At 37.9% G+C, this 14,391-nt stretch overlaps 2 protein-coding genes across 7 annotated transcripts in view; both read right to left on the reverse strand.

The window, feature by feature from the left end:
* LOC105010568 (protein FAM53B-like) overlaps positions 1-4,540 on the reverse strand; it is a 56,832-nt gene extending 52,292 nt beyond the window's left edge. Inside the window, exon 1 of one of the 5 annotated variants that reach the window (XM_034292554.1) lies at positions 4,060-4,540. The gene's annotated coding sequence lies outside the window, so the exon portion shown is untranslated. The remainder of the gene's footprint in view (positions 1-4,059) is intronic. The other 4 variants (XM_010869934.4, XM_020047396.3, XM_010869932.4 and 1 more) reach the window with 4 other exon arrangements.
* A 1,329-nt stretch (positions 4,541-5,869) lies between these two features.
* eef1akmt2 (EEF1A lysine methyltransferase 2) lies at positions 5,870-14,343 on the reverse strand. 2 transcript variants are annotated; one of them, XM_010869936.4, is made up of 6 exons: positions 14,164-14,343; positions 13,976-14,041; positions 10,470-10,584; positions 10,256-10,363; positions 8,270-8,486; positions 5,870-6,790 (listed from the first exon to the last, which is right to left on the reverse strand). In XM_010869936.4, the coding sequence occupies exons 1-6, from the start codon at positions 14,277-14,279 to the stop codon at positions 6,693-6,695; spliced, it is 720 nt and encodes a 239-aa protein (XP_010868238.1). In that variant the 5' UTR covers positions 14,280-14,343; the 3' UTR covers positions 5,870-6,692. The 2 variants fall into 2 exon arrangements, with proteins under 2 accessions (XP_010868238.1, XP_034148446.1); XM_034292555.1 differs by lacking the exons at positions 13,976-14,041; positions 14,164-14,343 and adding an exon at positions 13,024-13,134.
* Between the last annotated feature and the right edge of the window lie 48 nt (positions 14,344-14,391).

The raw sequence follows: 14,391 nt of genomic DNA on the forward strand, positions 1-14,391 counted from the left end.
GAAAAGAACAGAAACCACACAACAAACTCTACACCAGAGGTCTCAAACCGGTTCCACGGAGGGCCGAGTGTCTGCAGGTTTTTGGGTTTTCCTTCCAATTGGTTCCTTAGTCAATTAAGTACAAGGTTAGAGTAAAAACCTGCAGACACTCAGCCCTCCGTGGAACCTGTTTGAGATCTCTGCTCTACATCTTTAAAGGTTTTTGGTCAAAATGCCATATATTTTCACCAAACCGTGTTTGGCAAAACTAAATCCTACCTTTGAAAAGAGGAAACTCATTACAAAGGTAAAGCATTTAGGCAGTGTCATTATAGTTTGGGGCTGTTTTGCTACCTTAGAGCATGACCAACTATGGAGCATTGGCATAAATGTTATAATGTTGGGAACAGCCATGTCAGTTATTTTCCCTGACTGATAACATTCCGGAATGATGGCCTGTCTTTTCGACAATTGGCTGGATGACATTGTACTAACAAAATAGGGGACTGCACATTCTCAAAACATTTTGATAAATGTCCGTAAATTGTGTTTGTTGCTAGCTAGTAAACTGCATTGAGACCAGCACCGTAGTTCAGCTGTTTTGAAACAGCACCACGCTGTATTAGCTCGAGTGCAGACGTTTACAAATATTGTTAGGTAGTGCATTATTTATGCTAATTTTTTTTATAATCACATAGAACATAACCATTGATACAAAGCTCGCTTTGGCACAATTCTTTCAGGAGAACATACGGAGACCTATATCAAAACACCATGGCCTTCCCATTTTGGAAAACTGAATGTAGCATACATTTTCAAACGATTTGTCAGTTGCCCCGTTTAGTTCTATTTTAGCCTAAAGAGAGACAGCAGGAAAAATCATAAACTCTCAAAACTGTATTAATTCCCAAAAATCATGTCTCCACAGTCCATGATTTGGCTACATAATACAAAAATAGGACCCAGGATCAAAAATAGCAAACCTTTCCTTTAAATGCCCTTTCTACATCACTCCTTAAGATCTGCTATTTTAGTAGTGAGAAATGTCTCACTGGTCCCTTCTAAACCCTACAGTAAATACTTAAATTCCCTGCATCAAATGACTGGAACAATGCAATAGACCCTTACTTTAAAAAAATAAATAACAGAATTGCTATATATCTATTACTTTGTGTTTTTTACTCATTACAAAAGTGGGCATATAACTATTAAATATAATATATTCCATATAGAGACTAACCTTAACAACCCTGTGAATCGACACAAACTGTTAAGTCCTCAACAAACAGCACCTAGTCTACACTCTCACACACTGGCCTGGTATGCTACCCCTATCAACATACCCTATGTAAATCAGATAGTAAAGCTGGGCACCGGATTTAATCTCAGCCTGACTAGGCACCTAGTTTACCTCTTGAAGTTAGATGAATTTTCAAGTCAGGGCAAGAAGGTGAAAAGTCAAAAAAACAAACGAGGAACATTCACAAAACTCACAACAATTTTATCACTTGATAAATTAGGCCTGGGCTAAATGTAAACCATAATTTCCTTTTAAAATACTTAGTATTGATAGTTATTGTACTGTTCACCATCTGGATATCCCTGTCCAAGACATACCAACAGTGTGGTACTAAAGTCCATTGAATGTTGCTTTACACTGGGCCCAGCATACTTGTGTCACCAGACAGTTTTATCACATGGCTGACTGTATATAGAAAATCGAAAATGTATTTAATCCCCTTTGATAATATTTGAGTTAGTATAGCCGCCTAAATGAGAAATACTTTGAAACCTAATGTGTTAATGTTAGTAACTGCCTTAATGTCACCATGATATAAAATACTGTTCACTGGGTTCGGGTTTTGCTCTAACCTAATATCAATACGGCACAGTATATAGGTTCTCGGTGGTCAAGCTCTGCTGTCCTGAAGTAAGGAGAAGGTGTAGCCAATATCAGGGTGACAGCTAAAGCGCAGGGTTTTACAGTGGGGAGAACAAGTATTTGATAACCTGCCGATTTTGCAGGGAGACACTAAGATGCCTATGGCAACTCTAAAGGAACTACAGTCTTCCATGGCAGAGATGGGAGACAAAGTGCATACCACAACACTAGCCAAGGTGCTTCACAAAAGTGCTCTTTATGTAAGAATGGTTTCTAAAATAAATCTAGAGTTATCCAGAAGGCATATTGGAGACTGAGACCACCTGGTTGATTTTATGGGCATAGAGCATTTTACCTCAACGCAAAGCACCATGTTTGACACAAGCCTAAAACAGCACATCGTCCTGAAAACACAATCCCTACCATGAAGCATGTTGGCGGCAGCATAATTCTATGGGGATGCTTCTCTGCATGAGGGCCTGGAAAGCTAGTGAAAATAGGTGGCAAAATGGTTGCAATGGGGAAATCTTAGAAGAAAAATCTACAAGAGACCTGGGACTTGTAGGGACTTGACAGGACAATAACCCCAAACATACAGCAAAAATAAAGGACAATATACGGTAATGACCCAGTGAAAGGCCGGACCTCAATCCGATTGAGAACATGTTGGAAATTGCTGACCACCAAAGGTCCAACTTGACAGAGCTTGAGCAATTCTGTAAAGAATGGACAAAAAAAATCCTGTGTCCAGATGAGCAAAGCTGGTAGAGAACTATTCAAATAGACTCATGGCTGTAATTGCTGCCAAAGTTGCCTCCAAATATTCACTAAAAGGGGGGTGAACAGATACGAAACTAATATTTGTAATTAATTTAGAACAATTTGTAGATTTAATTTTTCACATAGACATGATGGACTTTTTTGTGCATGGCCAAAACTCTTAATTATATTTATTTAGATTTCATATTGTAATAAAATAAAATGTGGAAAAGTCCAAGGGGAGTGAATACTTTTGAGTCACTATGTACAGAATGCATGCAAACACCAAAATGAAGTCAAATTCAACTAGATTTTAACTTTACAAGCAAAGTTACTGGGGCTTGCTTTAATTCATAAAAAAATATTTTGGGTGGTTCAGACTGAATGTGAAAGAAGAAAAGAGGAAGACAAAAAAGGTTTGGTCTCTTTAGCTTGAATGATTCAGGACATCCTGTCCAAGGGATAATTAATACAAATTATGTAAAGGGAAGCACATTTCAATAGGTATCCATTATGTTCATTTTTAGGAAATGTAAGCTGGGACAGCCTTAGCCTACACATTTGAAACAAAATTGGTTCGGTTTCTCTAGCTAAAAAAGTAAAAGCAATTAAGGCTAATTGCTTTTACTGTATATACAGTACATTTATCTCTTCAGGTGATACACGTTTAAGCATTTGAACTTAAGATCTCCTAATTGTGTGAATCAAAGCTGGCTTGGTCAATGTTTCAGAGAATGATTCGGTTAGTATCCCATTAAAATCAATAAATGAATCGTCAAAGTCAAACGAAATAACAAGTGTAATAAAAGTTACATTTTTTTAAAAATATATCAAATGTTTTATACTATTCAACACAATTTTGTATGTAATAAAGTTTGAACAGCTTTGAACTGGGGCCTTTTGCTATGCAGGCATCAGTAATTGATTAATCCATAATAACGACAAAAAACAAATATGATAATGTATACATCCGAGAGGAGAGCTGCTTCACTTTTTAGGATGATGTGTTTCTACAGTAGAGAATGGCAATTGGCGAATCGAAGGGGAAGTATGAAAACAGAAAACAAGAATGTCAATGTATTTATGATTTATTTGGGTAACATCTTTGTTTCTGTGGCCTAATCGTTGGACAGCGCACAAAGCAAATAATCTCCCAATTTCTCTCTCCACTCTCACATGACTACGTACTGCACAAATTAAGTGGGATCACAAACGAACAGACACCTGGAAAGCATCTTCTGATGGCAGTATTCAACTTAATCAAGCCAAAGATCTGCCTATAAGCAACTCAAACAATTTTTAAAAAAAGCGGAAAACTCGAGGAAACTTCAGCAATCAACAAACTACTTTGGGCAACAAAACAGCGAGGACCATAAACATCAGACATTGTCAATAGCACCGATTTTATAAGAAACTACGACGTCGGAGTGTTATTATACCTGGCAAGCTGATCTTCTGTCGAAGTAATGTCATCTTCGATTTCGGCAACAAAGGATCTGAACAGTAGGCTATGCGAAACCTCATGAACACTTACTGTCACCAGACGTTACTGCAAGTGTGTGACTGACCAAGTACATGCAATATACAGCATTTAGCTAGAAGGTTGTAACAAAATCCTCGTTCAGCCAAACCATTTCTTGAGCAGAGGGGAAAAGCAACGTTTGATTCCCTAGTGGTTTTGCCCATGTAAATTTGACGTAGCGGTGCTTCCATGTACAGAGCACATGGCTCTGTATCCGCCAATGTATGCGTCTTTTTATTCTTTATTTTATCAGCGCGACTATTCTAGTTTGAATGAGGCAACCTCAGTTTACACATCCCGTGTTGGTATAGTCTAGGCTCATTTCTTACAAACTTTTCAGAATGTACCACTCTGTATTGAAAACAGTTGTGATGGTTCCTGTAAAAGTCTGTATCCTTAATATTGCCAAATGTTTTCCCAACAACCCACCAGAACGTCTGCAAAAGATTCTAGGAGAAACTGACTGCACTCAAAATGATCTAAAAAAAGCATAAATCCCATATTCTTTCAGTTAGGCTAACGAGGTGCGGATCTATAGCCTTAGGTCTCGCCATATATAGGGATGAAAACCATTTAGCCGTATGCCTCCGTTTTTATATAACACATCCTGGTGTATAATATAAAAACTAGACAGAACAGCACACCAATGGAATAGCCTACTTAATCATATTTTATTTTCATATGACTTCATTCACAAAAAAGATGTTTAACACATTTGTATATGTACGTTTATTTGATTGGTGTTTTAAAACATCTGCTTGGAAGAGATCACTGAACTTCTTACATGACATGACTCAAAATATTGTACTGCCTCCCAAAATCTCCACATTTGTGGCTGTCCCCATGCAGGAGGCTTCATTCTGTAATTCAATCCAATGCGTGGTAGAGAACAAAGCAACTGTACCTGTGCCAGGCAGTCATTTGAAGACTCCTCACTGTTTCGAATCACACAGTGTAAATGTAAGAGATGACAGTGATCACAGTGGCGTGAATGAAGAAGCATTGTGTTTCATGGGAAAGTTATGTAAGCCATACTGTGCCAATGCACATCCAGCAGGATATTCTGAGACTTCTACATTTACTCAACAGCTGTCTCGTCATGAACTGCTCCAATTTGGCCTCCTGCCCTGATTGCAATCAGAGAGTTTGACCGTTATTAATTATAAAAAGTAAACAGGAAATCGCTCCTTAGTCTTTTAACCATTCAAGCTAGTTTTTACTGCAAACAGGACTTTTGTTTCTGGAACTGTTAGACATGATGAATGCATCCATGGATGAAATCTGCACCAATATTCTAAAACTGGATTCAATTATATATTTTTGAGTTTATATTAGAATATTAAATTATACTATTTTAATAATATAATTTAGTATTATTTATATAGGCCAGTATGAAAATGGTAGACATTGTGCATTTCTGAGAATTTGTTTCTGTCCTGTTGATCACATTATATATATATATTTTTTTTACCAATTGCTTAATAGCTACAAGTACTTAAAATACAAACATTGCTAAAACCAAGCTTGTTACCCTATATCTATAACCCATCAACTAGCGTGAGTTAGCAAAAAGAAAACTTGTATTTGCAGTACTGCAGTGCACCTGCCTACTACTATGAAAGAGCAGGGTAATTAGTCCATCAGTCCAATAGATGCTGCTGTTGCACTGTGGTAAGTGCCAGAAAGGACAAACTTCCACTGTTCCTCGGAAGAAAACATCTGAAATATCCATGATGGTAACTTTTGTATCCATTTGCCTTTACTGGTACATGTATGCAAAACCAGGTTAAAACTGTCTAGTACTGAAATTAAATTTGCAAACCAGCTAGATGGAAAAAAAAAAGTAATGATATGTTTGTAATAGGGACACCAAAGTTTAGTGCCCTTAAATAAAATAAAATCTAACTTACTAAAACTAAAAAATGACCCATTAGCAAGACCTTTTCTGTCCCAGTTGGGGACATTTTCTGTATGTAGTTAAGTCAGAAACACACACACGCATTGCACAATCTGTGCATATTTCCCCTGAACTATGGAATACATGCAGGCGAATCCACTAATATGGAAAAAACATTCATAATAACAAAGGAAATAGGGCCGGCAAGATGATAGAGCAGATACAGTAAGGTGAAAAGGCATGGCAGTTAACCTCAATTGCTTCCAGGTCATAAGAAGGTGTTCTTAGTCATACCTGCCTGGTAAAAAACAGAAAAATAATTTGGATGGCTCTCATTATTACATTAACCTTTACATTTTACATACACTTTGTGAAAGGAAATCAGGTACAGTGATATGTTCATGTCAGGAGGAGTGGCAAGTTAATAATAATAATATCAATATCAAATGATTAAAATCAGAACAATTGCAGATCAAATTAGAAACATTTAAAAGAAAGTCATACATTTTTTACTTAATTAAGGGGAATACTGATTTCTGTTGATAATATATTTTCTCAAACAATTTTACAAATTAAAATGTTAAATTCAGCATTTGATGATTGTGTAAGAGTCCATGAAAACAACTTTTATACAACTTGCTTGATGGCAAATGTCAGTGTAGTCGTTTGAAGATGATTGCTGTCACACTGTTGCCAGTCTTGCCACCAAACTGGAAGCAGGGTGTAGGTAACTCTTTCACAAAACCAAACCCTACAAGAAAAAGTCATACTTTACAATGGGTACAATTTGTAAAGGGTCTATAAAGCGTTTATAATGACCATACATTTGAACAACACAGTTCTTTGAAGATATTTTGCAATTTTTGGGTTTGGATTGTTGGTGCTGTCCCAGAAACAGGGTCATGGCCAAATTCATAACCCAGAGATTACTTGATCTCTTCACTATTTATTTTTTATTAATTATCTTTACCTATGTTATTCATATCTGACACACTTCTCAGTAATATTCCACATTTTGTGAACACTAATGTGACATGGTAACTGTACATATTAGGTGTTCAATCTTCTCATTTGGTGTTGTCATCTCAACTGCATAGTAGTAATGAATACCAAACTACTTGTATCATAGCTCTGAGTATACTCTAAAATCAGGATGTGTTTACAACCTTGATGATCATTCATAAGAGTTACAAATGTTTATGAATGTTCAAAGGACACCTTGATCTGAAGTGGCACAGCTGCATGCACTTAGAGTTAAAAACATTTATAACAGCTGAAAGCATACCATATTTCAAAGTTATATACTAATAATAAATGAGCACCCCATGGTGATGAGCCGGTTATAGTATGGGCAGGCATATAATACGAACTATGACCAGCAAAATTGCATTTTACTGATGTTTATTTGAATGCACAAATACTGTGCTGAGATCCTGAGACCCATTGTTGTACAATTCATTCGTGGCCGACACCTCATCTTTCAGCATGATAATGCACAGCCCCATATCATAAGGCAGCTGGAAATATACCAGATCATCCATGGCTGGCATATTTACCACATGTCCAATGAGCATGTTGTACTGCCAATATAGACATTTTGCCCAGCCATTGAAGATGATTTTGAGAACAATCCAGAGGCCACAATTAACTTCCTCATCAACTCTATGTAAAGATGTGTTGTTGTAAAGATGTGTTGCGCAGATACTGACTGGTTTGACACGGTCCCCTTATGATGATAATACCACTGAGCCTTTTGCGCAACCATTTTATATAGGTTTGAGCATCCTGGCAGAATAAACCAGGCTGAACTGTCCTGGTACTTAAAGTTCATGATGCAGTAAACCTTAGCAATGTCCCAAGGACTATCCACCATCTCATGTTATAATAGTTATAAGCCTCTGACCATAGCACCAGCTACAATCCAATGCAGTTAATCAGTGGATCCAAGAAAAGTAAACTTCAAATGTAATTTTACAGCAGCTGCACAAGGTAGGTGCATGCCAATGTTGCAGCTATTAGGATTATATCCTTTGCCAAAAAGCTTATCAAAACTGCAAATTAGTCTTACCTTGCAGCAGTATTTCATAAGTACGAGAGAAAAAAAAGAAATATATATATATGTTTTTATATTTCCCATAGTTTAATGACTTTTCCATTCACTGAAGTGGGGTGAACATTCCTGAAAAACGTGTAATCCAATGTTCCACTCAACAATAGAGAGTTTGCTCACCTTGGCTGAACATCTGTAGTAGCTGTTCCTTAGTCCAGTTACAAGATGTGATAACAAATAGACCGTCCTCCTTCAGTGCCCCTCTAAGGGCTTGGACATAACATGTTTTGCCCTCCTCAGTGTTGGCTGGGTTCAGACTTATGGCATCAAATGTGCCCTTGTCAATGCATAAATCAAAGCAGCTCAGCTCTCCAGAGCAGCTCAAGAAGTCCATCTCCTAGAATGATGCAAAAAAGAACAGTGAGTGAATATATCAGTATGTTAAGTGATCAATATTTGTCTTCATTATCTTCATTAGCTGATTTTGTAGAAGCACCTTGTGATAACTGCTGATGCAAAAAGGACTTTATAAATACATTTGATTAACTGATTGATAGATACCTGTGCAAAAAGAGAACAGTTTCCCTCCTATGGTCCAACCTGACCACTGCTGAGGTTGAGGACATGCTACCAATGAAATAACTCCTTTATCCTTATAGGCCATGGAAAACGTCATCTCTGGGGTGAGCCAAGCAGCCACATTTACCACCACCCATTGAGTTTTATGAGGGGCCAGAAGTGATCAGTGCTGAAAGAAATATTTATATACATTGGAATGACAATGTATGTTTAGAAAGAATGTGCCCACAAGCCTCAGCAAGGTTCTTCAGGCAAGTGTTGGGAGGGCAAGGCTTTGAAACAGCTAATAAAACTTAGTGTATCCAAATATTGACAGAGAAGTGATTGTCCCACTCCCAGGCACAAAACAGATGGTACTCATGATGACTCTCAGTCAGAGACACCTCCCTGGTATATGTTTCTAAAATTTGAGTCATTTTGCAAATGCTCTTAACCAGAGTGACATATGGTGTATCCATCTCAAGGTAGTTCTGTGGTTCAACCATATACTTAATGTACATTAACTAGCTATCTGCAATGTCAGATCTAGAATGAGGGAAACAAATACAAATGCAATTGTGAGCATTCTCAAAATCTGCCCTTGGGATTCTGTCCTAGCTTCAAGGGAAACATAAGTTCTCCATTGGGGTGCCAGAGTGGACAACAGCTTAAAATGGGCTTAGCGGGCGCTGCCCTTGGGACCTACTCAGACTAGAGGTGTCAGTGTGAAGGGTTTGGCTAGGGATACAAGGTTGAATCATGGCCGGCATTGAAGGTAGGAAAGGGCAGTTCCCATTGCGGCTCAATAGGCTAGCACCATGTTTTTGTAGCAGAAGCAAATCTTAAGTCGAAGCCAGGACTGTGCAGAGAAGGGGGTGGCACTGAGGACAGGGGATACGGAGAGTCATAATTGGAAAGAAAACCGAGTAGGATTGAAGAGGCAGAATCAGGAGACAAAATAGGTATATGCTTCAGGCTCCCCAGTAACAGACACACAGTCTTCTACTGCCCTAGAGGTATGGACTGTGATGCCAACATACCATCTGGAACACACACCCACCCCTATCCAGGAAGGACTGCTGCCAGATTAAGGTCAATATTGACTTCAGCAGAAGCATCAATGCCTTGGTTTGTCTAAGGTCTGGGGTCCAACAAGAGACCTAAAGTTCTTAAGCTAATGTGACTGGGATGGAGTAGAGTTGTGGATAAATGTTGGGCATTCCATTGTAATGTATTTAGTCCTATCGTGCAGATGTGTTTTACTTGCCAGAACAGTACACGTTACTTAACCATAAAATGATTTTATTTATGAAACTGTCTGACAGAATTGTATGTGACAGGTATGTGGTGCATATGTGCAAAGCAAAAGGGACATGCATGGAGAATGTCAATGTGTGTATGCATAGGTTTCTCTACAATACAGTACAATAATCTCACCAACTGTTGAGTACACCATCTGTAGTAACCATGTGGCCCATTCACAGTGCAATTACTAGTATATATGCTACCACTACTATTATGCCTGCCAATGTACTACGTGACCGAAATTAATAACATTATGTGACTGTAGTGATTTGCATTCCTAGACACACAGTAGGTTTGTCTCACCTTGAGTTCCACATTAGGTATGTTTTCTGCCCGTAATATACTTCTTGCAAGTTCCACAGAGGCTGCAGAATAATCAATACCTGTGAGATTTGTGTATCCACTTTTGGCCTGGAGAAAAAAAATGAATAAATACAGTGCATAAAGAACATGAAAAGTGATGCAAAGGCACAATTTATTTTCATTGTTAAGGCAGGCATGCTGTTTTCAAACCTACCAGTTCAACTAAGAGGACACCGTTGCCTGTGCCAATATCAAGAATGGCAGCATTTTCTGGGATTTTCTCTTTTTCCATCCACCGCAGCACTCGGTCCATACTCTCTTCTCCAAACCTTGGTAAATAGCGATAAGGCACAGTAAAACAACTTTATCAGTTTAGTAACCAAATGTACCCTTTGTAATCAGGTCTTTTATTATTAAAGTATACCTAATTTAAGTCATGAGTCCTGATAAACTCTGCGGAATTGCAGGAATTTAGCTGGTGGGTGGGCTACTGGTGTTTGAGATATTGGATATAATATAATGACAACATTCATCCCCTTCATGATAATATGGGAAATGATGGTGAAGAGATGGCAGAAGCAGTGGGATCGTGACACTAGGGGCAAGCATCTTTTTCACATACAGGGTAAAATTGGGGTTTGGAGGGAGGCATCATTAAGCAGGAGAAGAAGCCATCTTTACTAGACTTTAACTGGGACACAGCCGCTGGGATAAAGGGTTACATTTGATAGGGAAACATCCAAATTGAATTTGAAGCAGTAGACCATGTGGTGATGCAGTGTGGGCATTGTGAGAGGGAGAAAGGGATTAAGACGTTCTGAGAGAATAGGGATACTTGACAGGAATTCAGTTTGAAGAGCATTTAGTAGACAATCTACATAAACTAGAAAAGACTGGCAGAGAGGATTTAGATTTAGGGTCACACTCCAGCACAGTATGGTGGCGGTATTGCATCTATTTTGAGTGCCAACCGCCGTAAACCCTGCCGGAGAAGTGAATTGGCTTCGGAGTCATGTTCCAAGCCATAATGTCAAAAACATAGCCTTCAAAGTGTCAAGTTTCAGTTTCAAAGTTTATTTGTTAAATGCACCAAACAACACTGTCATCCTGCGCAATAAAATTATTGTGACATGGCCCCCGACAAATAGTGAGAATAAAATATATATATATATATATATATAGCAAAAACATAGCAAAAGAATAAAGCAACAATAAACATAACACACTTCCTAACAGTTCCTTTAGCGAAAATCGATGGTCACATCTACGCGTCAGTGTTATAAAGCCCAAATCACATGATAGACGAACGTCAATGGGTTCATTAATGCGCACAGAATTTTTAAGAGGTCAATTCACATCAGTCGCCCCACTACTGCAAACTTTCTTTGTTTATTTAACTGTACTGACAACTTGCAAGTAACTTATTGGAATTTGTGGTGAAAAGTATTTATCATGGTTAAGCAGTGGTTGACTTGGCAGTGGTTGCCTTCTAATTTTGGGCAAACAGCATTCCGGTTCCTTTTTTAGGCATGCAGTATTAACATATACATTTTCATTAACATTGTCCAATGTGCGATTTGTCCGTTCCTAGACTTATTTCATCCAAATTAACATTTCAAATGTGAGGGGGACAAATTTGTTTTTGCAAATGCCCATGGTTTTGGAATGGTGTGGCCAACAAGCTCATAAGGCTTGATGGTCAGGTGTCCACATACTTTTGGCCATAGGATGTAGGTGCTCTGGTGGATACAACATCTCATTGATTCTGCCACAACAAACACAAAAAATACAGCATTTAGCCATGCCATTTAATATTACTTAGTTAACTTATTGTATGTGATGTGTGCTCTTAGTGAAGAAAAACCTCTGTTTTTCAATGTGTTTGGTTGATATAATGAGATCTACATGTACATTTTGCCTCTACTGTATTGAATTTCACAACCACACCTCCTTGCTGACAGGAGCCCCTGTCACAGTCACCATCTGATCCAGCTAAAATGCAGTACAGCATATGACATGAAAAGCTTGATCTACATTGACGCCTGAAGATCTTGATGGCAATGTTTGATCTATTAGGTTGAAATGTCAAATGCAGGTACCTATGTAGGGAACTAAATAAAACGTTAGCCAACATTTCAATAGATCAAGCTAGTATGTTAGTTTAGTTTAAAGGTTTATTTGTCAAATGCACCGAACAACACAGTGTCATCGTGCACAATGAAATTCTTTCGACATGGCACCCGACAACTACGTAGTGAGAGTTAAGAAGAACAATATATAACCAAATATATAGCCAGACAAAAATATAAAGCAACACTATACAGAACACTGTACACTAGCAACTAACGTAAACTAGCAGCAATATAGGTAGAATTATTATAGAAACATTAGAGTAATAAGCTTATGAACGGTGGCATATAGCACACTAGTGAGAATGAAGAAAAAATATATACACAATATACGCAAGAAAGATAAAGCATTAACATACATAACATTGTACACTAGCAGCAGTTTAAAAAGAGTACTGCATACTAGCAGCAATACTGGTATTGAAATTATAGATATGGCAAGTCTGGCAATAATATACATAACAACGTATATAAACTAACAATGTATATAAAACATTTCTTCTAATGTCTGATAGTTAGCTAGCTGTACCACTCAATTTATCTTTGCATAAAAAATGCTGTATACCCGAAGTATTGTCTTGGCTGGTGTCATGGTGCTAGCTCTCAAGCCAGTCTCTTTCGAATTATGCATTTGCTTACCTTAATGCCACTGCACCGTTCTAAAGAGTTTGGGATTTGCATATAATGTAGATAAAAAGTGGGGTGGCAAAATGCCATTTTCAAAAATGGGGGGAACATGTCGCACTCATGTATAATGAAACCTACGCACCTGTGTTTGACTATTTGTAATACAAATATAACTGTATAATAATAATTAGTTAGCTTTCAACAGGGGTAATGTTAACTAAACGGTCTTCAATATATTCATTTAATAGCTCAACTACAGCCTATTGTACTGATTGGATTCATACATTTATACGTTCTACTTGAAATGGCTACTACTATCAAGCTAGCTCAAATTTACTAACTACTACTTCTGTGGGGTTGAACAGCGGATGGCATCCAACGCTATTGGTGCATTACCTCCACTATTTACTAACTACATATGCAACCAAAATTAAATACTCAGGAGATGATTCCGGAGAGTCATGAATAAAATGCACGCCAAGTAATTTCCTTACTTGGTAGGGCGTACTAAGTATTTTCTGTGTTATACATCAGCTCATTTGAGCAAGAGATGCGCGCGTAGACGCGAGAAAAACAAGCGCACTGACGCCGTTGAGGTCTTAACGCTCACGGCGGGTCTGTACTCTCTCATTCATTCTGTCTGCAGCGAATATGCGAGTCGTTTGGTTTGGCCTTTATATTCAAATCACGTCACTATAATTTCGATTGCTTGTCCGGCGTGATTGAGTTAGCTGTTAGCAGGTACTACAGTATTTACATAGCATCTACAAAAAATAATCAACTAATCTTCACGGCTGTTGACAACACAAACAAATTTAGATTTTTTTGCTGGACTATTGGGATAAATACTGTGTTGTTAAATATTACGTGTTGTTTTATTCGTAATTTGGGTCAAACTAAAAAGACAAGCTAGACAGTCATGAACACAGGCACAGGACTGAAAGTATGATACAATGCCTCTTACCATATCTCACCGACGTCTCCAATATCTTTGAATGTCTGCAATTCCCTCTGGTACGCATCATCCCAGCTACAAAAATATTAAAATGTGTCACTTAGATACAAGAGGATACAAAGTTGTACAAAAGTGGTACAAACCAGCCCCGGTATGATATAATAGCGCAATTATTCTAGATTATTTGGAATACTTACTAATCTTTTGTTCCGAGATTCGAGGGTGTAAAATCATCTTTGTCCAAGTTTTCTTCGATTTTTGAAGAATCTTGTCTACCACGAGTGCATTCAATGGAATCCATGCGACGTAGCATTAGTGTATGCTAAAGCAGCTAAATCGCTAGTAAAGTAACAAACTCATTCACGTTGTCACGATGGTATCATACAATCAGTTTTGTCTACTTATATGTGCACATATAGTGGGTT

The sequence above is a fragment of the Esox lucius genome, chromosome 6 (assembly GCF_011004845.1).
Source record: "Esox lucius isolate fEsoLuc1 chromosome 6, fEsoLuc1.pri, whole genome shotgun sequence".
NCBI lineage: Eukaryota > Metazoa > Chordata > Actinopteri > Esociformes > Esocidae > Esox > Esox lucius.